Source organism: Amia ocellicauda, chromosome 20 (assembly GCF_036373705.1).
Source record: "Amia ocellicauda isolate fAmiCal2 chromosome 20, fAmiCal2.hap1, whole genome shotgun sequence".
Classification (NCBI taxonomy): Eukaryota; Metazoa; Chordata; class Actinopteri; order Amiiformes; family Amiidae; genus Amia; species Amia ocellicauda.
In genome coordinates, this window is record NC_089869.1 from 11,341,914 (window position 1) to 11,367,311 (window position 25,398).

Consider the following 25,398-nt stretch of genomic DNA (forward strand, 5'->3'; position numbering starts at 1 on the left):
CTCTCTCGGCCAGATCGCCTCTCACTTGGCCGCTAGTGTGCCAATGCAGCACCCGCAGGTCGCGTTCGCCCGGCGCAGATTCCCGCAGGCCTGCGCAGGGGCTGCCCGATCCCGGCGCTCCCATTGGCGGAGCCTCGCAGGCCCGCGCAGCGCTGCGGCAACACGACCACTCGGCGACGCGTCTTGACTTCCGAGAGCGGCTCCCCTCTCCTCGTCTCGACGCCGGGGAGAAAGTCTCGCGTTGCTGGACGTTTTCTCTCTCTCTCTCTCTCTCTCTCTCTCTCCCCACCTCCACCCCCCTCTACTCTCTCTCTCTCTCCTCCCCTCCCCTTCTGCCGTCTCTATCCGTCTTTCTCTCGGAGTGCAAGAGACTCGGAGGCGATCTCTCCTCCCGAAACCTGAGCGCTGCAGTCCCCGCAACGAGAGGCGACCCCCCCCGGCACAACATGGCTACGATAGTCACCTCGACCCGGTTCACAGACGAGTACCAACTCTACGAAGAGCTCGGAAAGTAAGCCAGCAAAAGCGGCGTTATTTCCCTGTCTACTTTAAGTCTGCTGCATGGCACGGTGCGGGTCGAGTTGGATGTTGACAGGACAGACATGTCTCTCTCTCTCTCTCTCTCTCTCTCTGGCATGTCAAGGCAGAGCGGATCAACACACCTAGCCGTACATGCATGTCGTGCCAGGCTGCCCAGATGACAGATCGGGAGAGAGAGAGAGAGAGAGAGATATTTGCAGCTAGTAGGGGGGCACGGTGGCCAGGCTGGCAGATTAGTCATTTCCTCGCCGCGTTGGTGGCTTGGTAGCCGAGCTGGACTTTCCGCGCAGTGCCCGGGCATTGCCCCAGAGAGCCCGCCTGGTCGGGAGCTGGCGACTTGTTCCCCGGCGTTGACAGATACTTGTATCGTATCTATTTCGTGGCTTTGTTTGTCTCTGGGCTATAGCGCCACGCAGTTAAGAAATTGCATGCTGCAGACTTGTGTAACGAGACGGATCTCTCTCGCTCTTTCTCTCTCTCAGTCCAAACGGATGGAAATGTGTAATAATATGTGCACTGGGTACAGATCATGTAGGATCATGCGTGCTTCATGTGCGACAGTATCAGGTTCTGGTCTGCCTTGTCGAATGGCACGTTTTCTGTGCACAAATAACACTAATGCCATTATTAGTAGTAGTAGAAGTCGTAGTAATACTATTATGACGACGATGATGATGATTGTTATTAAAATACGATGCATGGCTAATCGGCTACTGCTTGATATGCTTCGGGGTGATTGATCTGTTTATAATATAACGCTGGGTATGATTTGGGCACAGCATTATTATTACTATTATTATTATTATTATTATGATTATTATTATACGCGGGGCTTCCTGTTGTGGGGATCTCGTTGTCTTTCCGTTAGCAGTGCACCAGTTCTCCGGCTGCTGTCATTGATTGTGGCCCTTTAAAATGACATCTAGACGAGGGGAGCGACCCCCAGTCCCCCTGCTGTAGCACCTTCCAGCGAGAAGCGGTTTCCAGTAATCCCACGAAAGGCACGGATGTGCCCTGGTTGGTGTCGATTGTGTATAAAAGCACACAAAGCAGACGGTGCGGTAGGATAGATGAAGGAGATTTGCTTTCTCATTGCCCTATACAGTGGAGTAGGATCATGTCCTTTGTGTAGCAATTAAACACAGGCAACGTGCACCACTGGCTTTACCGGTTTGGATGAGCAGCCTCTCCTTTTAATTATGAGCATATATGTGTATATGTATATTTATGTATTATATTGTATAGCCATGGTTGCAGAGCCTATTTTCACACAACTGCTAATCTCAAGTTCCTTTCTCCCTTCCATCCAGGGGTGCCTTCTCAGTGGTCCGCAGATGCGTGAAAAAATCCACCGGCCAAGAATATGCTGCTAAGATTATTAATACAAAAAAACTTTCAGCGAGAGGTAAGACAATGGCAGAAAATAAAAATGGAAACACTGTTCTTTTTGTGTATAATTTCTGAGAAGCAAATCAGCAACCGACTTGATTGCTTTATTGAAATGCATCTGGTTGCAAGGTTTGGTTTCTTCTGAGATTCGTGTTTGCACTGCTGTGTTTTTGTGTGCGCATGATGTTTGGATAAAGGCCATCAACAGAAGATGCGATATTGCAAACTGTTCTTTTGACGGTGAACGCGTCTCCTCTGTTTGTTTGTGTGGAGTAAATGATTAAATGCACGGCCCCGGGAATCATTGTAGGGTAGTGTTACGCTTGCTTGTCCTAAAAATGTTAAGAGGATATGCTTGTGTGTATTCCAAGCCACAGGCATTTCCAAACAGCTGCAGTTAGCACTTCTCCGACCCAAGGGACCGTCCGCTACTTCGTACCTCACCAAACCAACGTGAAATGTGCCCCCACAAGGGTTAAACTGCAGATAGTAGGTTTGCCCCCTTCCCCTCTAGTGCCATGTCATATTGGCAGAACAGAACATGTAAGTTACCAGCTGTTAAACTGTTTAGAATGAAGATGTACCCGTAGTCATATGAGGCCGCTGCGTGTCAACAGTGTGGTTTAAGTGGTGGCCAGAATCCTCCTTTTTTGTTTACAACTGCTCTGCTCAGTCTTGTTGATTGGTCTATTTGATGTATATTTGAGAGTGAAGAGTGATATTCTCCTAGTATTCATCCTTTAGGATCTCATTGCACTTCAGTCGAGGTGTTCTATGGCGATGTTCTCTCTCTCAATTTCAATAAGAATAGAGTGAGCATTAAAAATAAAAAAAACAATCAAAGAAAGTAGAGGAGGAAAGGAGCTCTTGCGTGAGGCGAGCTGTCACTGCTTGTGATTGTACTTGCTCTAAACGGCAGGCCGGGTAGAGACATGTAATGTCCCTCGTTGTCCACTTGTGTCCACACCAACATCCGCAGCCACACGTCTGAATTTCAGGGTAGGGCTTAATTTTGAGCCTGCAGGCTTTTTTCCTCTGTTTTAGAAAATCGAAACATCCACTGTTAAAGAGCGTAACAGAGCTTGTGGTTTTGGTTCCAGTTCATATTCCTGTTTGGCTGTTGGTGCCAGTAACCAGAGTTGCAAGGGTTATACAAATCTAGGGAAATGGTAAAAATATTCAGCAATGGAGCTTTGAATGAAACCATAGATAACTTGCCTGGGGAGGTATTTGTGTCTGGGCAAATATATAGAACTCCACACCATTTTTCAGGGAAACAAATCATTTCATTTCAGGGTTTTTTTTCCGGCGCTGTAGGCTGTTGTCTAAATGAAACTGATGAAGCAATAAAGCTGTATATTTAATATAAACCTTGCGTGTCTAAGTTGCACGTTTACTCCAAATAAAGTTGAAATAGCCAGTAGCTGGTGTTGCTTTGCTGGTGATAAAGACTCTGGATTCACCTGTTCTGCAGTGGGTACTACGTGCCGGCTGAGCTTAAACCTTTCCTCTTTGATCATTAAGTTGGTAACCAAACCCAAAAGGTCGAATGGCTTTCCCTTGTTTGTATGCTGCAGGATCTAATAAAATGTCATGTTCTTAACTGCTGGAACTGTTTAAGCAGTGTATCTGCGACTGTTCATTTCATTGTCAACACTGTGACAACTTTATTCACTGAAAACTTGACTTCACTGCAAATAAATCCCACGGGTTTAACCCTTAAGAACCCAGTGTGAATTGACAAAGAAAATATTAATAAAAAAAGGTGAATTGCAGCGCCTGGGTGCCCGGGAAGCCGTTTCATTCATTGGTCATTATTCCACTCTTGTTCTGTAACCATAAAAATACCAATAAATAAAAACTTCCACATCCCAGTTAGTTATTCTTCATCAGTGGCTTAGGTTTCTGAATCAATTGAGCATTCACTTCTCATCCTATGAACTGCTGTTGGATACAGGCTTGAATTCCTGCAGACACCTAAAGAATATTTATCTGTGTGCTCCTAGTGGCTTAGCCGGGAAAGGGTTTGGCTGGGAGCACAAGCTCTGCAGTCCAGAGATTATATCACTGTCTAAATCCAGTTGATGGCTCCAGAAGGTAAGGAGTGGATATGCCGAGAGAAACTAATGATGACGCAGGCTGTGATCTGGACTATGCCATTAGCCAGCTGAGATCAGGATTCCCCTAGGGTTGGTTTGTTGTTGGCCGTGCGACACGCATGTACACTGGGCATCGGTTGGTGTTGTGGACAACCGAGCTAGTGCTCTGAATGTGCGTTTCCCTAGATGCATGTATGTTCTCATGCATGGGTATGAGACTTGGGGTGGTGAGCTTGGGTTTATTAACAGCTGCTGATTCCATGTTCGGTGGAATGAAAAGAAAACATTATGTTGCACACATACACACAAAAGAATACTTCCCATCTAATTGTGAGAGTGGCGAACCTTTCAGACCATCATTCTTGCCAGTCCTGAAAAAGACTTGAATGTGACTTTTCTTGAGCAGTCCTAGCCGGTATGATGTCTTGGTTGTCTTGGTACTTGAAATTGCCTGAGTTGAATGGAAAAAAGCTGCGGCTAAAATGGCGCAGCCTTTATGTGGATTTTTTAAATAGATATTGTTCAGAACAGGAGTTTAATTGTGAAGCATTGGCTCTTGGCAATCAAGCGTTTGTGGAAGATCTCTTTCAAGCTGCTATTGTCATCTAGTTTTGTGCCAGACCTCTTGTTCAGCTCCTCAATCAGAAGTCCCTATTGTTTTCCTCTAAAGCCACGATGGAGTTTTGTTTGAATTCCGGCTGTGGTACCACCTAGTATGTCAGTAGAGGCCAGATTTCAGGGGAGAGGTCTGGGTCTGGGTGTACAATCAGTGTCTATGTGGCCTACGTTCTCAACTGACACAGAAAGACTGATCTGTGGTTACGAGGCTTAATGCGAGGCAGACTGTCCGATGGTCATTGAATGTGTAAGTAGGTTTGGGCGTGCCCTGGCTTTGCCTCCTGCTTTTAAAACAGGATGGTTGTATTGCTTACAGTGTAATATGATTATTATTATATAGTAAGTAGAAATACTATTCTAGTGTTTATGATATTCGATTGAGCAGTTTTGTTTCCCTGTGTTTATTTACATAAAGTTTAAATGAACAGGGTATAGTCCCAATAATGATACCAGAGTGCTTTTGAGGGAGGCTTGAGTTTGGGGCTCTACTTGAACACACTGTTGAAGTTCAGAGTAACACAGCAAAGGGGCATGTATCGGGGCTTTCTTCGAGCTCGGGATGCCTGTTGAATTGTATTATCTTGTGATGGTATTGGTCCCCAATGGAGGGCCTGGGAAACAAAGAATTTGTTTTAAAGATCCTAAAACCAACAGGTAATTAGATCTGCGCAGTTTGGGAGTTTTGGCAGGCTTCCTCCAAGTAACTAGGCAACTGTTTTTCTTCAAACTATTTAGCATGGGCAGCAGCTGAATGAAACCCAACAGTTAGTGCTATCCATCTGGGGAGCAAACAAGAAACGTCTTGTCTCCATGAATGTCTCAGGACTTGGCCCTCTGAAATGTCCCGTAGACTCCTGCAGGCTGTGGGGCACAATAACCATTTTATCTCAAATAAAGGATATCTGGGGGGCACTGGAGTTCAAGATGTTGTTTGTGTGCACTGATGGAACACCTGGGATGTGTTGTGTACGTTTCTACGCTATGTGAAGGGTGTCTCTTATTGGAGAAGAGATGTCAGTTCGTAGGCTATATCCTGTGAAACCTCCATTTGTAGGACAGGAGGCCTGGTGTCTTTGCAATGTACAGGATTCTTTCCGTTCAAAGAGGTCCGAGGTTGAAAAACAAATCCTTCTGTCCGGACAATGACACGCCCCGGTCATTTGGCAGCCAGTACTCTGTAGAGGACTCGATATTCATACCAAGGGCTATTGATTGAATGAGCAGGTGTGTTTTCCTAACATTATCAGTGAGAGTAAGCAATTAACACATCCCTCTGCACCAGATACTCTAAACCATCAGCCCAGTATGGACACAGATGAATCTTCCCCGAAGGAAGTGTTGTCCTTTGGATGGGTATTAATGCAAACTTCTGACTGGTCATTGAAGACACCATGGGACTTTGTCAAACCCCCAGCACTTGCTAAAGTTCGCATCCAGGCTAATTTATATATATTTTTTGTTTTAGGTTTGAACTGGCTAAGTAGACCCTTTGCTTTGTGATGTCTCTTGTCGTGCATGGCGCTGCAGGCACAAAATGGCTGCTTTGCACCCCGCTCCCAGACCACTTAGAGTCGGCCGCCCTTCAGTAATGGGCACACCTGCCAGTGAATCATTTCAGATCCTCCAGTGAAAGGAGCTATATAAAGGAAGCTGATTATTATAATTATGGTTATTATGATATTATGGCCAGTGTCATTACAGCACAAGCCCTCACCTAAAGCCTTAGGCCCTAAAGCCACCTAAAGCGTGTTCCTTAGGTGAATCAATATCCTTAAATATACAAGACCTGGAAATGTGCTCCCGCTTGCCCCATCAAGTAATTAAAATCAGTAACGGGGCCCAAGAGTTATGAGGCTTGTGCTACAGTGTTTCTTTGCAGTAAACACATTGACTGGCCTAGTAGACCATTCTCCACAGAGTCAGAGCACGGATTTGTCACCTGTGCCTTCGAATATTGTATAAGACGCGTAAGACTGCAGTGCAGTTTGCTCAGAATTACCTTGTATTTGCCACCCCGACTTACACTAAAGCTGCTCCACCTCTGGTGCAAGTTGACTGAACTGCAGAACCACAGTAGGGAAGCAAAGTGAATGAAAAGCTATAGTAGAACCAAGGCAAAACAAAGTACATGCATTGCACAACCAAGAGTGGAGCGGGGGTGGAGGTGCTAACAAATTCAAGGGTAAAATCGACTGTGGTGAAATTCAAAAGGGATTGTCCCCGGGGGAAATAAAAAACACTGAATATTCAAAAGACTGTAATCAGAAAGTGACAAAGGGATATTGCCTAACATATCTTCACTGTCTGATGGTGACACAAGCTCGGCTCTTGCTGCTGCTCTGCTTCGAGATGTGTTGTAGAGGTGGACGTTTGCATGCAAGCCACTGAATGTAGATGGGAGACACAGCCATGTTCCTGAATAATTAAAGCACCCAGACTGTTGTTCCTACCGCTGCTGTGTTGCAGTCGCTTCAAAATGCGTATTTTGGTTTCTTAATGGACCTGAGTGCTTTACATAAAAAAAAAAAAAATACAACAAATAACCTGGATCCGCACACTACCCTTTTGTCTGGGCAGGGCACATGGAGTCCTAGGTCTGCACATTTGAGGAGGTTTGGTCCCAGAGTGAGTTTACACTAACACCAGCCAGCTATCCCAGTGTTGTTCTCAGCTGAGGATTGTGGGATTGGTCTGCCGTTCTCGTTGTCAGAAACTGACGAGAAGCGATTTCCCTGTCTGGCATTTGACATCATCTCAGTTTGTGCACGGCAGCCAGGTTAGTTGTAGGTGGCGGACGTTGCATGCGACTTGCTCAGTGCTGGGATGGGAGCTGTAACTGTATTCCTGAATAATTCAGGCTCTGTAGGCCGTGCTGCTTTAAATGGAAAGTGAAGTCTCCCCCGTCACTCACTCAGTCCTGTAGCCAGCCTGTGAAATGCAGTGCACCCCTACATCGGAAGGCCAGCGCGGTGCTCTCTCTCTCTGTGCCCATTGGTGGAAAAACGAGTAACGTACCAGTCGGGATTGTGAATCTTTAATGAGACAAATGCGTTCGGTGCATTTTTAATGGGTGGGGGAAAAGAAAAAGCCAAAAGGCTAAGGTGGGGCCGGGTGGGGGGGTTGCTAGTTGAGATGCAGTTCTGCTGTTTGCCAGTAAAAATGCCCCCCAGAGATGTGGTTTTGCCTGCAAAACAACCTTTAAAGCCCCGATGTGGACATTTTGCAGTGGCGGCACGTTTTAGTTGATTTGGAACGAACAGAAAACCAAAGCCCCCGCCCTTTCCCGCTGCAAGTATGAAGCGGAAGCAATACGGACAGAAAACATGCATTTCCTACCTCGCTGCCTTTCTTACTGGATTCTCCTCGCCCCGGTTCCTGAGCGCGAACATGGCAGGAGATTGCCCTGGAGATGAATCATTCAGTGGTTCCTTTTTAAATACCATGTCTGACAATACAGTAGTAACGCAATTAAGAATATTGATTCTTCAGATGTATAATTTAGCAGGGATACGGGGAAGTCTCCTTCCAACCTGTGCATTCGAAAAATGTATTTTAACCAGCCGCCAAAAAAGTAAGAGACGAGACCAAAAAGACCAAGAAAAAAGCGTGTTCAGCGGCCTCTCTCCATCACTGCCTAGGCCTGTGTTTCTGTGTGATGTTGGTATTGTTCAGACTGTTATTCGCTCCCTTTCAAGCGGTTTCTGAGGTCTGGCCTGCACAGTGCTTCAACACAGGACTCATCTCATTACCGTAGCATAGAGATCTACAAATCGGTCAACAGCACCCCTCCCTTTATTGACCTTCCCTGCATCAAGACGTCTCAAGAGACACATTCCTCATGACCTTTCCGAGCCGTGTACAGCATCACAGATTTGATTTACATTCTTAACCCCTTAAGCTCCATGATGGTGCAAGATCCATTATATTGTCTTTTTGTTCGTTCTAGGCAAATACAATCATGCCTGTCATTTTTCATTGACAGTGATTTTTAACAGGCGTAGATTGAAGTAAAGCCCCTTAAATACCCTCGTCTCACGGGAGCATCATGCTGGATACGGTTTTGTCCTGATCTGTTTAATAAGCAGGGGCACCTGAATGTAATTTCAGTTGGAAAAAACTAATTGAATTCAAATTAAAACAACTTTTTTTTTTTTAAAGTAACATTTAACATTTCTATTTTTATTTTTATTATGACCTTTTTCATCAAGTTCTCTACTTTTTGTGGATTTGTTTGTACACTATGTTTATGTAAATAAGTTTATTTTTGCCATATAGTGGCACTAAATAAATAAAAGAAACATAAAACCAGTTTTAATAGTAATTTTAATACTCATTTGGATTTGTAATTAGTTATTTTTGTAACTGCCTAGTATTTCTTTGTGTGGGATTACAAAGGAATAGATTACTAATTTACTCTAATTTTTTTAAAGCTAAACTATGTCTTTAGTGTATGAACTGAGCTGCACTGTTATCCATTCTTTTTTGGGTTGAATGTAGATGTGTCTTATATAATGCATCTGTTTACTTCTCTATATATATTAAAATATATTTTAAATGTAATAATTTTTGGTCTTCTGGTTTAACAGGGTAGCCTATATTTCACACTTGGGGTTCTGTTCCCTGACTGACTTTGAAAAATGCTTTGAAGATGTATATTGACTCATGTTGCAACTCCTATTCTCAGCATAGAATATGAACATTGTGGATTTGTGAGCTATACCGAATCCTGAGCGTGTGGATTGAGTTCTACAGCCACCCACCAGCTCAAAATTCTTGAGGTACAGCGCTTGAAACTTGTGAGATCTTGGCAAACAGAAAGAAAAAGCCTCCGCAGAGTATTACTCATTGGGGTTATGTGCTCGAAAACAAAGCAGAAGGCAGGACATCCCACCAGAAAACACACAGCGGGACTTTCAAACAAGTAGCAAGTTAGTTTCCCCTCAGATCTTCGCTGTAAGACTGAGATCTTTGAGATTGTCATATGTAAAGACAGCCTTGCCACCCTACGCAAAGAACACCTGTGCATGCCTACAGTGCAGCACAATCTCAGAGCTGGTTTAAGACAGATTAATTGGGTCTAAGTGCCTTTGAAATGCTTTCCGCGCTCACTCAAACAGCAATCCCATACTGACTGTCAAACTGAGATACAGCTGTGGTGACCTGCGCAAAGCTCGAGCCAACTTCCTGAGAAAATGGTTTGGCTTCCTGTTATGGTGTTCACACTGTGAAGACCCTGCCTCACAGCAAATGGTGTCAATTATAAATAGGATTATGGGAAGTGACCTAATTAAGCCCATGTACCATATAAGCCCACTTGCTCTTTTATTTTGAAATACAAAAAAGACAGGAAATATTAGAATGATGATGTGTTTCACAGCAAATGCACAGTTGTTACTGTCATGTTACTTTTTATTTGGAGCCAATCACATTTTTGTTCTTGAGTTATGTATGACTTTGTGCTGCCACTGTGCCACCCCAAAACTTTGCTTTATGAGGGGCCTCCCAAGAAGCCATTTTTCTTGAATTTGGTGACCAAACTTGGTGAGTGTTGATAAGAATTGTAAAATTAACAGATTAATAAATCAAATGAGACCTTTTATATTTAAAAGCACTATTTTGTATTTGAGAATATAGATTTCATGAGTTCCCAGAGCTAGCATGGGACACTGTCAGAATGATGGTCACACAGATAGATGCAGTAAATCAAAACATTTTAGTTGCTTCTCCAAATATAACAATATTTAATGTTCTATAAATTATTTTAATCTACAAATGTAATTGTTTTTGTCATATGGGCTTAAAAGGAACAGCGCCCTTGAAAAGCCTATTAGCACACGGCTTGAAAGCAGAATATTTATTAAATTTGTTCTACCAACAATAATAAACATGGTCTAATAATGTATTTTATTTATTAAGAGTTTATCAAGAGTTTCAATTTTTGATGGTCATGCCTCAGATATTTCCCTGGCACTTGCGACCAAGGCCAGAGAAAATGGGGTTGTGCTTCTCTGGCTCTCACCTCACCCACATCCTCCAGCCACTGGACAAGACAGTGTCTGGTGATGTCTAAAGTAGGGATGCACCGATATGAAAATTCTGGGCCGATATTTATGTAACAAGATCGGCCGATACTTATACCAATATCTTACTATTATTTATTGACCTATTGAACGAGAGCAAGTCGGGGGGGGGGGGGGGGGAACTGCATTGCAGTTCATGTGCGTCATTCATATTTTGTTAAAGGTACAAGAGTTGAACAAATTGAATGCTTAGTTAGATGCAATAAAAGCAGCACCATCAGACAGAAATATCGGTCAGAAATATCTGTTGTTTTAAAGCAATCGGCTGATTAGGTGATATTGTAATTTTTTGCCATTTTGTCCTGATACTGATCGGTGGCTGATCGATCAGTGCATCCCTTGTCAAAAGGTAATGGAGGAAAGAACTGCACTGCCATTCCCGTGTTAGCAGGGACAAAATGCCCTGCAAAACTAGATGTGCTTTCCGCTGCTCTCAAGCCAGAGAACATCATCGGTGGCATTGAGAGCACTGGAATATTCCCTGTGAGTCAGAGCCGGGTGGACAGACAAGTGTCCACAAATCATGCTCCTTTCTCTGAAGCACCTGTGCAGACTTCCACAGCCCCAACAGCCCCGGCCCCAACCCCAACAACCAGCAGAGCAAACTGCCTCTACAAGTGCAACAGTTCCATGTGATGGAAATTAGTCTCAGATAATATAAAACATACAATTTTAATTGGTTATTTGAGTTCTGAATTCAATAATCTATAAAATATTAAGTGCTTAATCAATACAATTTGAAGAATTTACTGTTAAAACCCTTGTGGGCTTATTTGTGATACATGTGGGCTTAAAGGGAACATATGTTCCTTATAAACCCAATCTGGACTTTTCACTTTTGCAATTAAATAAGTTAATTTCATTTAGTCAATTTATGACAAAATCTACCACAAGTGTTTAGATGAGAGATTTAATATTTGATTTAATACCCACTTTATTGGGAAAAAATTCACATTTTTAAGAAAACATGTAAAACTTAGATTTTGGTGGGCTTAATTGGGTCTCTTCCCTCACCCTTTTTGCACCTTTTTAATGTGACATCTATTATGTTATGCCTATATCTGTGCCAATGAACCATCACAGTATACTAATTACATGTTATAAAATTTAATCTAAAGTGCTTCTCCCCTTTGAACCTACAGATAATGCTGCCATATGTATTCCTCAACGTCTTTTTCCTTTTTTGGCGTATGGACTAAGGATGCCATCCTTCTGAGTGTTCTACCTCCCTTGTTATTTTTTACAGGGATTCACAACGGTCATGTCCCGTTAGACTGTCAGAGTGGCAGAAATCTGTATTGAATGTTCTCTATTTGCGTTGCGTAGTTTCAGGCGTGTAGTTTGTCTCCTATCACAGCGCTTAGAAGGAAATTCCCAGAGTGCTTCTGTAATGTGCACCAAATAGGATCGACTAGTGATTCAGGGGGTAGAAAAAACGAAAACTGATGCCCTGAATTTGAAACCATGTCATAAACCTACACTGTTTAGTGTGACAATGTTGATGACATTCGGGACTAGGGGGAATCGGGGGGCCAGAAAACCCGAACAATGCTCTGCAGCTAAAACTAGGCAGCCAAGCCCGTCCGCTGAAATAATCTGTCAACTACACGGGCCTGCATCAACAGTCGGTGGGGGGGGAGGATTTTGATGTTGCTCAATGGGGAACATACCTTGGGCAGTGACGGGTTAAGTAAAACCTCTGCCAAATCCTGTGACTACCGAAACATAAGCCCTCCGATTCCTGTTAAGCAGGTGATTCCCCTCTCATTCCCCCTCCATTTACTACGCTAGCACTTTCACTGGAGTTAGTGGACGGGTGGGAGAGGGGATTGCATTGGCTCATTTTTGCTTGATTTCTGGCTGTGAAACAAAAGTCAGAAGTAGACGTAAAAACAGAAGCAATAGAAATAGTAGTAGTATTACTATTAATACTACACCAAATGCCAATCATAATAAGGCAATTCATATTTACTCAAACATTGTGCCTTGTTTCATCCTCAGGTTTAGGATAAATCCTAAATCTTAGAAAACATTGTTCCCGGTCTGAGTAGGTATCAGACTCGAATGCACTTCGGTCTCTGGTTAAGAGGAGAGTCCAGAATATATCACTTATTGGCCCAAACTGTCCTTCGTTAAAAGTAGCTCTTACTAGCTGAGGTACTGTTCCTGACGTTGGCAGAGCTATCGCTGGGTGATTGCAGGTTTACCTGGCCTGACTGCAGCACAGTATTAGTTTTTGAACTCCCCCTCCCTAAAACAAACAACAGAGAATTGAAACATTCGAAATGAAAAATCTCCGAAACAAAGAAGAAATACAATCTAGTGGTAAAAGGTCAGCAGGCGTACAGCACAAATCCACCAGGCCAGCAATTGAGCAAGGTTTTTTATTTTTTTATTTTTTTATAAGTCATTTCTGGAATGTGTTTTTCCTTTGGACAGATCATATCAAGTATCTGCTGTCTGATAACATTTCATAACCTTTTCATTAGTCCACCCGCCCCCCACTACGTTTAAACAAGCTGCCTTTGACATAGAGCCCTTACTCTGAATATGAAACTACAACATACAAACACACACCAGTAGTGTCTGGATAGTGTGGTATTACAGATGCGCTGGCTCTCCTACAGTTACTGGGGGTTTTGTTTAAGCATGTACATCACTTCACTTGCATAAAACACTGTATGCATTTAAATTGGGGGAGGTGAGGGGCTCTGGGATCTCCAGACAGGGAGATCGTTGTAGTTTCTTAAGTCACTGTGAACAGAAGACCACAACAACACCAAGAGCACTGCACTATGGGATAGCTTGGCCTCTTGCATCATGGAGAGCTTGACACACACACACCCTGGAAAAAAGCTGTTAATACCATTAGTGGGGTAGAGTGGGAGATCAGCTATGCTTTTTGTGGGGTGCTTATTTTAATATACAGTGAGGGAAAAAAGTATTTGATCCCCTGCTGATTTTGTACGTTTGCCCACTGACAAAGAAATGATCAGTCTATAATTTTAATGGTAGGTGTATTTTAACAGTGAGAGACAGAATAACAACAACAAAACCAGAAAAACGCATTTCAAAAAAGTTATACATTGATTTGCATGTTAATGAGGGAAATAAGTATTTGACCCCTTCGACTTAGTACTTGGTGGCAAAACCCTTGTTGGCAATCACAGAGTTCAGACGTTTCTTGTAGTTGGCCACCAGGTTTGCACACATCTCAGGAGGGATTTTGTCCCACTCCTCTTTGCAGATCCTCTCCAAGTCATTAAGGTTTCGAGGCTGACGTTTGGCAACTCGAACCTTCAGCTCTCTCCACAGATTTTCTATGGGACTAAGGTCTGGAGACTGGCTAGGCCACTCCAGGACCTTAATGTGCTTCTTCTTGAGCCACTCCTTTGTTGCCTTGGCTGTGTGTTTTGGGTCATTGTCATGCTGGAATACCCATCCACCCATACCCATTTTCAATGCCCTGGCTGAGGGAAGGAGGTTCTCACCCAATATTTAATGGTACATGGCCCCGTCCATCGTCCCTTTGATGCGGTGCAGTTGCCCTGTCCCCTTAGCAGAAAAACACCCCCAAAGCATAATGTTTCCACCTCCATGTTTGACGGTGGGGATGGTGTTCTTGGGGTCATTCCTCCTTCTCCAAACACGGCAAGTTGAGTTGATGCCAAAGATCTCGATTTTGGTCTCATCTGACCACAACACTCCTCTGAATCATTCAGATGTTCATTGGCAAACTTCAGACGGGCCTGCACATGTGCTTTCTTGAGCAGGGGGACCTTGCGGGCGCTGCAGGATTTCAGTCCTTCACGGCGTAGTGTGTTACCAATTGTTTTTTTGGTGACTATGGTCCCAGCTGCCTTGAGATCATTAACAATATCCTCCCGTGTAGTTCTGGGCTGATTCCTCACCATTCTCATGATCATTGAAACTCCACGAGGTGAGATCTTGCATGAAGCCCCAGACCGAGGGAGACTGACAGTTATTTTGTGTTTCTGTTGTCACCTTCTCACCAAGCTGCTTGGCGATGGTCCTGTAGCCCATTCCAGCCTTGTGTAGGTCTACAATCTTGTCCCTGACATCCTTGGACAGCTCTTTGGTCTTGGCCATGGTGGAGAGTTTGGAATCTGATTGATTGATTGCTTCTGTGGACAGGTGTCTTTTATACAGGTAACGAGCTGAGATTAGGAGCACTCCCTTTAAGAGAGTGCTCCTAATCTCAGCTCGTTACCTGTATAAAAGGCACCTGGGAGCCAGAAATGTTGCTGATTGATAGGGGATCAAATACTTATTTCACTCATTAACATGCAAATCAATTTATAACTTTTTTGAAATGCGTTTTTCTGGATTTTGTTGTTGTTATTCTGTCTCTCACTGTTAAAATACACCTACCATTAAAATTATAGACTGATCATTTCTTTGTCAGTGGGCAAACGTACAAAATCAGCAGAGGATCAAATACTTTTTTCCCCCCACTGTAGTCTGGCCTTTTAATCCATCCCTATGTATCCCAAGGGTTGTTCCTGCCTTGTGAGGTAAGAAGTTCACCAAATTCTTACATTTACTGAAAACGGCAAGATAGGGCACTGATGTAATGTTGTTATAGGCACACATTGCATTCAGATTCTCATTCAATTTACAGTAAAACCTTTGAAGAAACGTTTCTTGATGACAAGGAATGGATTTAGATCAAGGAAACCAGGGGGTATTTTTGTTAACACCGATTAATGCTCTCGAGTTCCACCGAACTAGTTCCTAATGAGCTAAGTTAATAATTACACAGCATGTGACGTGTAGGGTATCGCTGATTGTATTTTGATCAGGATCACTTTAATAAGACTGGTCTGAAGCTCTCTCTATCATCCGGTTGTGACCATAAACCATTCAAAGTGAATGGATTACATCTCGTTTGGTTTAATGACTCAGATCCCGGGCCTCTCGCTCAGGGGGAATCGCAAGTACATGTTCGAGAAAGAAGAAAAACTTTTGTAATACGAGGTGCTAAAATACTGCTTTGTCAGTGAGAAGTCATTAGCATAGCCTCGAATTTTGCTTAGTTTTTTTCACTTTTGAAATGTCCTGTTTGAATGTCATGTTGCTCCCATTCCCAGAATAACTGTATAATCAGAATTGTTTTAACCAGTGCTGCACATTAATGAATTAATTACTTTCCCAGCACAGCACATGTTCATGATAACAACTTTGTCTAGATAATTGATCATTTTTAAACTACGGTAAGATCCTGCTGAGCATCATATCCTTGGGTCATCTCAAGTGCTCCCTGTCCCTTCGTCGTGCTGTCGAAGCCTTGTCATTGAGGCAGAGGCAATTCTAGGGTATGTGGGGGCCCCAGGCAAAATAATTCCTGACGGTGATGCCGCGGGGGGGGGGGGGGGGGCAATTGCCTAGGATGCCTACCCCCTTGCGACGCCCCTGCATAGAGGACAGCGACGCTAGAGGTATTAAAATATTGCAAAAAAGGGGATGTGAGCTCTTAACATTTTCATCTCTGTCAGTTTTGTTTCTTCCTCAGCGTGGGGTTTAGCGCTCAGCTGAAATACAGGAAACTCAAACCTCTATCTTGTGTACATAAGCGTGCGTGAACTACGATGAAAGAAAGGCACCTATGGTATGATTATCGCAGGGGGAGCCAGCGTGTTTGTAGTGTGAACTTGTTTTAAGCAGCTGACGTCTGCCGTGGTGAATTTGAACACGCTCTCTCTCCATCTAAAGCACTGCTACCTGTGCTGAGTGGGTGAGACAGCCACACTCTACAAACGGGATGTCAAGGGCACCTGGCAGTTTTTAAATATACCTCCACTTGATGTCAATCCACCAGTACCTCCACAATACACTCAGCTGGCCTGCTTATGTAGTTGTAGTGTGAAGTCCAGCTGGGCTTTTGAAGGGAAAACAAAGGCAGACTGTAAGACAACACCTATTTTTAGTCAATTCAACGCACTGTTACAATGAAAATCCATGCCACCTCCAAACGGCACTTTGTCAAAGCCACCCGGTGTTTTTTTTGCCCCACTAACCCAGGATGCCCACAGCCTGGCTATGACACTCATCTGAGGATTTGATGTAACAATGTAATTGGAAATACTGAATAAACTAAGGACTTCCTGGCTGATGTCTCCCCAGCCAAATGTATACCCTCCCCCGGGGGGCTTCCTGGCCAAAGAGGGCTGTAGTTTCGCCAGGGATTTCAGTATTTTGTGTACAGACTTTAGAGAAAAAAAAATACTACCGGAAGTGCCTTCAGCTATGATCTTTTATATTTTTTGCTAATGTTATCCTTCTGGCTTCATTTTATATTAATGCCACATTTTTTACCTTATCCTAGAGAGGTTCCTGATCTGAGTGTCTTTCCACTCCAATTAAACATTTTCATTCAACCAAATGTTTCCCTCCCTGCTGTTTCTTTGTCCATTTACGTAATCGAGCACACACCCATATTTACCTGTGTTCTGAAGTCGTGTATAAGTATTCTTTTATAGTTTTACAGTGTTTGCGAATAAGTAATCCCAGAGTAAATATGTCTGAATCGGTAGAAGTCTTATGATGACGGTAACTTTATCAGAATCTCCACTGAGAACCTGGGACCTTTTTTTGTGTTACGTTTGAATTAGTGGTTAAATGTCCGTCCATAATCTGCAGTTGTCTGCTTCATAGTGAATACTTGGGGAGATGAGAGTGGTCAATGGACATTTAGTTGTTTTAGAGATTTCTGACAAAGACTGCAGTATTCCCATTTGGAGATTTTAGTGTGGGGACTCAAACTAACGTTGACCAATCCAAGTGCAAAATCAACACAAGTTATATATTTTTTTTTCAGATGCTTCCCTTGAACCGAGAAGGCGACGGAGATTAAATTCTGAACATTGAAATATTAGGAATTGTTAACTTGGAGCAACCTACTTCACTGCTTGCTTTCTGTGCTCCCCTGATGATGAAATTATAATTTTATGTTACTCCTTTTTTCACCTCTTAAACTTGTTCTTTGCTGCCTGCCTTGACATGTTTTAATTACTCGCAGACCGATAAATACATTGGCGCGCCCTAATTGAAAATGGAAAGCACACGGGCCGTGCAGGTTGTTAGCGAGGCTGCAAAAGCAATTTGGCTCTCTGACCTTTAAGTATGATGGAGTCAGGCGCAGGGAGGTGTCAGGATGGAGACAGTGAGAATGATAAGTTGGGCCCCTGGGGTATTCATTGCTGCCCTATGGCCTGGATTGCTCGAGCCGAATGTTTGCCAAGAGGGCTGTGGCGCTAGGACTTGCCAAGGAAGAGCGATTTTTAAAATCCTTCCCTCCCATCTACAGAATTCGGTCCCTGTAAACTCTGCATCTCCCCAGTCCTGTACTAGTAGTCATCTGATGTTTGCAGATGCTGTAGCCACTTTGGCCTTCCTTATGTATCCATAAACCCTTAAGGTTTCTGTAAGCACTAAAGATGGTCATATGAATGCCCGATATGTTATTGCACTTTTTATTTTTCCGCTTTTTGCCAGTTGAATTCAATACATTACATTTATTTCTGCATCATGAAGTTGGCCGACTCATTATTTACAGAGTGTGAATTCCCAACACATTGGATTTATCCATAAGCCCCGAGTTATACAAAAATACTAGTCAGGTTAGTTTAGTGTGAAGTTTCAGCATCATTTCAATAATAAAATCTTAAAAAATTGTTCTTTAAGAATTCGGCGATATTTAGTCATTTTCCAATTTAGTAATTTTCTGTCTACGTGCTTCAGTGAATAATTCTCACAGTCGCCTAGCAATTCTGTTTTTTCGAATTAGAATATCCCTCCATCTTTTGCCTTGCTCTCGTAGTTCACCACCTTTCGCGATGCCCGTTGTTAGAATGAAATAAGAACCCTGTGAAATACATTCTATTTCGATCATATTTATTTTTGATGCTGTATTTGACTGCTAAATTTGTGCCTTTTTAAAATGGCACAGATTACTCTCCAAAGCGAGAAAAATAAATCCGCACATGCGAGGGAAAGGAATAAAAAACTATTTTCTTTAGAGCGCTATGAATTCTATAGCCTGTATTAATTACAGTGTAGAGAAGGATACTGTATAACAAATGAAGCCGTGTGAGCTATGCAGGTGATCACTGAATCTGTTTCCTTCACATGAAATGTGTCCTGTGATCCATGTGTTGTTGTTTTTTTGCCTCTTCCAGTATGTTTCCCAATGTGTGTATTTCTCTGAACCAGGATATTGTTTATTAAAAAAATGGCATTTGCTGTCTAAAAGGTAAGCAAATACTTTATCGTACTTCGTTGCGCTCTGTTGAGCATAGCTTGTCGCAAGTGCAATGCGATTGACAAACAGGTTGAAAAGTCATGCCTGCTTTCATGCGGTCCTCTTGGCAGGAGAATCCAGGAACCAGTGGAAAAGAATGAAAGAAACCAAAAAACAACATCTGTCCCTTTGTTGATTCATTTATCTTAATTTGGAGACACACAAAGAGGAAAAACCTGCTGTATTTTGAACGATCTTGTGAAATTAACATTGTGAGACTGACAGGTTGAACTGGGGTTATTTGCTTTGGGATGGGCCTTGGCTTCGCTTCCTTGAGCAGGTCTGTGAAGCCACCAAAAACCAACAAACAAACACGCACACACATATAAACATCATGGCTGCAGTCATCCACTGAAAAGAAATCCATTTCTTGTGAGGGAGAAAGTAAGTCTAGGAATGCACTATTTTTGTATTACATGACATCATCCTCATCCAAGCTCTAGCCATCACTTGGTGAAAATGACTGGCAACACTGGCCAAGTGGTTTTTGTACAGTTTGGTCTCTCTGGCACGTGCTTTATCTGTGGTCATTCTAGATCCTCTCAAGGGTGTTCTGTTGTATTGAGGTCAGGCAGTGGACTGATTTTGACACTGATCTCAGTGAACACACTCATGGACCCTACAATAACACCAAACTCTGTCCAGCACCTCTCCTGTGCTACAGTTCCAGTGCTGGGGGAATGAGGCTCGTGTCATTTTGTTTGGTAATATAGTATTGCTTATATATGTGTATTTTTAGATCTCCCCTTTCACTGAGATCAGCTGATTCGAAGTTGGCAAAATATTATGATGCATATTGTGATAAAATTTCACTTTGGTAGCGTGTTTTGTTTCTCTTTGTGGTGCTGGGATTTGCATGTGTGGCTACGCTGTCACACTGTGCAGTGTGTTGTTTTCACAGTGCGGTTGGTAGCGTAGGATTTGAGTTTCTCCTGGCAGCTGTGCTGTCGGGGGCGGATCTAGTCCGGCGCGGCGTCACAGGGGCTGAGGAGATTGTGAATCTTGGGAAGATGGTGGGGAGGTGATTGGGGATAAAGAATAGTGTCACAATCCACCATCTGTGTGTGTGAAAGCCAGTGGGTGTGCGTGTGTGTGAGGAAGAGAGACAGAGAGAGACGGGTTTGCCAGGAGGCCCAACGCCATGAATGAGATGCGTGCGGGGGTCAAGGCAGGAGAGGGAGAAAGTCATGAGGAGAAGAAATGGAGGAAGAGATAAGAGGCGGGCAGGAAGGTGGGGGACAGGGGAGGTTTCACAGACGGTCTTAACCGGAGAGAGAGGTGGTGGAGAGTCGGGGAGGGATCTCAGAATAGAATGGACTGCCTCAATATCTCCTAGTTTTTATCCTGTGAACTCATTTATAGCAACTTTTTTGACAATTTCTCCAAAATGATCTTGATTCATTGCTTTGTAGGCCAGTGGGTAACACTGAATATCCTCCCCTGTCAAATGCAGGTCTCCCAGCACTGCAGTGTAAAGCAGGGAACACGCCAGGGTGAATGAGTGGGATCAGAAACCTGGGCTAGTAGTGTTTGCTTGGTACTGGAGGTGGGAAAACAATCGAAACAGGACTGGCTGACACTGGTCCTGCACATAGAGAGAGAGAGAGAGAGAGAGAGAGAGAGAGAGAGAGAGAGAGAGAGAGAGAGAGAGAGAGAGAGAGAGAGAGAGAGAGAGAGAGAGAGAGAGAGAGAGAGGTGGGGTGGGGGGAGGAGAGGAAGAGGGAGAGGGAGAGGTGGGGTGGGGGGAGGAGAGGAAGAGGGAGAGGGAGAGGGAGAGGGAGAAAGACTGGGAGACTCTCTCCAGTGTATGTCTCGAGGGAACGGCATGGCTTTGGCATTGTCTTTGCAAGAAGTGCGTGCCGAACAGCTGGCAGTGTAAACTCTCCTAGTGGAACGTGTTTGAATGTTAATGACTGTGCGTAGAGTCTCAGAGAGCGGACCTGTTTAAGGGTGCCGCGATATTTTAAAGTGGCTGGCCTTGACAGAGCCAGAAGAAAGGGCACCTTTGGCAAAACACTGTGCACAAAAGGGAGCAGCTTAAAGGGGAAACTGGAACACACTAAACTCAATGAATAAAATAAAAAGCATAATTGGTAAGCTGCAGAGAAACCACAGGGTTCGGGGTGAAACGGAGTAACGGCATCGCCAACGTGGCCCAGTGTACTCTGCTGGTGCCACATGTGCCAATGTATGTGTGCAGTGGGCAGTGGTGCGTTGGTGGTTTGCGTAACTCTGAGACTTTCTATACAGCTACAGAGGGAGCGCTTCAGTAGGGGGCTGGCTTGTCTATATGAGTGTGTGTGCATGTTCTTAGGAGGCGTGTTGAACACCCACTTATTCTCTCTCTCATTTTTTTTTTTTAATATGCGTGTGTATATGGGGTGCCACCATTGTGGGTTTTGAGGGTTAAGGGACTGTGTGTGTATGATGATGATGAGATCTCTGCTAATTAAGTCATTCTCCTCTGCTTGTGATTTTCACCTTTTTAAATCAGACTCGAGAGCTCTTTATGGGTTCTGGAAGGAGGTTCAGTTTCTCAGTATCAGCATGAATTAGGATCTGATATGCAATGCCAGCCCCCTCCCTCAGTTATCGTTTTGCTTCTCAGTTTCCCTGTGTTTTCTTCCTCACATGTGGGCAGCAGGACTTTCAGATTCATGACCCTCCTTTCTCTACAGAGTCTGCTTCGTGAAATATTGCCTGCTTCCTTCTGACATTTTAATGAGTCTGTAAATTAGAGTTCCAGAGCTTGGTGAATTGCTTCTCCTTTAGGGAACTGTAGCGTTTCTGACGTCTGGTGGACAGTATTGGAGTAGAGTTGTTTTTTCTTTCTGATGGTAGTTGATTTCAAATGTGTTAAAGAAAACAACACTTTACATTTGCGATTACTCCATTTGAAGCCAGTCACGTGATTTGGAGTCTGTATTTATTTTATTCTTCTTTTTGTTATGATGCATTCATTTTTGTGTCCTTCTCCACAGTATTGAATTATATTGCACAAAGAGGATTTGGAGTAGATGACTGGCCACTAATCTGAGTGTTTGGCCAGATCCTCAACCCCCACCCCCACTAGCTCAGTTAATTGCTGAATGTTACTGATATAGTGAGGGACTCAGCCGCAGTTGTCCTCCTGCTCACCTGTGCTGTTGCATTGTGGGAGAAAAAGCCCAGCGTGTTTTTACTCCGATGACCGACACATGCTTTACCTGAGAACCTGGAAATGTTTAGATAATTTCTTTATATAATTGTATGTTAGATATGTAGAGAGTGGGCACTTGTAGACATTGTATGGGTGAAGTAGTCTATTGGATATACATGGATTCCCAAACTATTTACTCGAATTAATCAAACAGCAGATTTTGAAAACAAGAAAAAAAGAAGAAACTATTTTAAGCACGAAGCTGCATTTCTTTTGGACTTTAATATTTGAATTTAGTCTCCTTATGAGGGGAATATTAAGGGATGAAATAAACAAAAGTCCTGTGTCAAAGTTTTGAAATCTAGAGGTTGACAGCAGCTGTAACTGAAAACAAAAATGGCTACTGGAAACGGAGCATAGGGATTCCTGATTAAACACTGACTTTGGCTTTTGTTAAATGCTCATGTCTTGCGATTAGGAAACAGAACTTTCTCCTCAATTAATTATCAGGCAATGAAGCCTTTTGCGGCCGACATTAATGCTATTATAAACTGTTCCCAGATTGTGTTGGATTCTGTTGGATTGGATTGCCGTCATTATATTTTTTTCCCCAAGACTGTTATTATAATTCCTCTATGTTGTTTCAGGTGGCGTAGAGATTTAAAACCTTTAAGTTGTTTTTGCAGTGCTTTTTGCAGTGCTTATTTATCAGAGATGCATGCACAACTCCAATGGGGAGGAAAAAACAACAACAAAACCAAATATACCATACTGTTGAGTTCGGAGTGCCCATCCGCAGTGTGTACAAATGCTACCTTTCCTCAAACAATCGAATTTCTTCCAGCTTGCCAGGCATGTACCCCTTTGATTGGGTCTGTGAGAGAGCGGGTGCCCGTCTCCGTTTCTTGGTGAGCAGGGGCTGCTCAATCTCCAGTCTTGGCACAGCCCTGGGTGCTGCGCTGGGACTCGGCAGGGCTGAGAGTGAGAGAGCACGCACAGAGGGAGAGGCGGGGGGGAGGGCCTGGGCGCTGCTGGAGAGTCTGAAACACAAGCAGAGTCTCGGAGTTGGCTTCAAGCTGGTTCCTTGTATTGTAACCGAGCTCCAGCTGGTTCATAATAGCTGGTGACAGTCTCTCTCAGGTCTGTACCTCTGCTCCTCTCCATTTCTCTTGCTCTTTGTCTTGCCTTTATTCCTCCCTCCCTCCCCCCACAAACATCTGTCTCCTTCTCCCCCCCTGTTCTGCTATTCTTTTTTTTTTTTTCAGTCCAGGGCCAGAGGAAAACCCGATATCTGAGGTGACATTATCAGTGTTCAGAAAGGGATAGAGACCCAGTGGCAACAGGTGTTACCTGTTCTGCAGACCCTGTAGCTCCTGTGCCAACCTGCAATGCTATTTCCCGTTCTTTGTATGGGGCTGGGTGGGTTAGGGCAGTGTGACGTAGTGCATGGTTTCAGAGGATGGCGGTACCCAGTGAATAATGCCTGCATTCTGCAGAAATCGCAGAACAATTGAGCTAACTGCAATGGAAATGAAAGCAGTTGAAGGTCTTAAATATAGGCACTCGTCGGATCTGTGGGGCTATCGGTGGGATCTCAAGGGATACAGACCAGGAGTTTGGAGGGGAGATAGTGTGACATAAGACCTAGAGACTCAGACTGGGAAGACTTGAACACAGCAGTGGTTTGGCCTTTGTGGTCAGGGCAGACGCATGAGGAATGGAGGCTGTCAAGAATCCCACGAGAAGATGAGGAGACCCTGGCATGGAGCAGAGCTGACATAGCGATTTTATCCCCATTGTGAAAGGGATGGGCCACTTTCTTGCTCATTGCGTGCGGCACCTGCCATCTTGGTGCCGGGGGTCATTGTGTACTCTTTGATAACGACAGCACTCCAAGTCTTCGTTATTTTCAGGGGACCCACAAGTCTGATTTGTGTTGAATTTGCTGGGCAGCTTATTTTTTTGTAGCCAGAGCTAAGGCACCTAGGAGACAGGGATAGATTTATCAGATTTATTTGGGAAGAAGCAAGGCCATTGAACTGGAGTTGCTGGGGCTGAGACTTGTCTGTTTTGCATGCCATGTAGCAGAGGGTGGCGAATAGCACAGCTCAAGAGCCTAGGGATGGAGCCCGGGGGGATGAGTGCAGGGAGCCATTCCTTGCCTCTCCGTCCCCCGGATGGCCTCGTCTTTTTCTCTCCAAATATATCCCCCCCCATCCCCCTTCTCCCCAAGGACTCTCACACACCCTCTTGCTCTATTTTTAGTGCCGCTCTCCTTGGTTACTCTACCAGTTAGCAGCGCTCGAAATGTCAGGCCAGGCTCCCTCAGCTCATATCCCAGCAGCCCACTCTGCTGCCTTTTCTGTTATTGTCCTTCATGAGCGAGAAACGGGGAGAGAATGAGATACAGAGAAGGGAGAGACAAACACGTCCGACGGCAGAATTAGGATGCAGAGACACTGCCTGCCTGCCTCTCCCTCCCTCAGTGCTACATCAATCTGCAGTTTCTACAGGCCTCTTTCTGCTCAAGATAGAGACTGAGACAGAGGGGGTACTTTCTCTTCCTTGAATTCTCTCTCTCTCTCCGTCTTGTTTTTTTTTTTCCTCTTTCTGCATTCTTTCATGTTCTGAGAATCTGTTTGCTTCTGTTTTGCATTTGGGGCCACGCTGTTCCCGACTATTATGAGAAACAATCTAAATATGGTACAATCAGAATTTTGTAAAAATAAATCAATCAATAAACAGATGCAGTCAACACCCAGCGATGGTGTGTTTGTCTGATGTTGGGACAGTTTATTTTGAAGAGATCTAAAGCAGTTCAATTAGTTTTTTGAATATTTATTTCTTCTTTTTCTTCTCCTTCAGTGCCAGTTTGTGTCTCTGTAGTTTGCAAGTGAATAGTTAGGGGGGGACAATATATTTTCAACTGTCATCTCTACATAGTTTGGGAGAATGTTGAAGGATGGGCTTTGGGATTTCTATTAAGTGCCATTTTAAGGGCTACCCAAAAAGGGTTGTTATTTTAAGGGTCGTGGGTTAAATCCCAGGTGGGGGACACTGCTGTTGTACCCTTGAGCAAGAGACTGTACCTAGATTGCTCCAGTAAAAGAGCAGCTTTATAAATGGGTAATTTTATGTACAAATAATGTGATATATTGTAACAATTGTAAGTTGTCTGCTAAGAGATGTAATAATAACTTTGAAACTATTAGT

The 25,398-nt window shown here is 43.7% G+C and overlaps 1 protein-coding gene across 10 annotated transcripts in view; it reads left to right on the forward strand.

Annotated features, from left to right (window-relative positions):
- The first annotated feature begins 277 nt into the window (after positions 1-277).
- Positions 278-25,398, forward strand: part of LOC136715666 (calcium/calmodulin-dependent protein kinase type II subunit gamma) — a 97,905-nt gene continuing 72,784 nt past the window's right edge. For 3 of the 10 annotated variants that reach the window (XM_066693012.1, XM_066693016.1, XM_066693015.1), the window contains exons 1-2: positions 284-511; positions 1,851-1,945. In XM_066693012.1, the coding sequence (XP_066549109.1) occupies positions 447-511; positions 1,851-1,945 (160 nt within the window). In that variant the 5' untranslated portion in view covers positions 284-446. Of the gene's footprint in view, positions 512-1,850; positions 1,946-25,398 lie in introns of all 10 variants that reach the window. The other 7 variants (XM_066693007.1, XM_066693011.1, XM_066693010.1 and 4 more) reach the window with 5 other exon arrangements.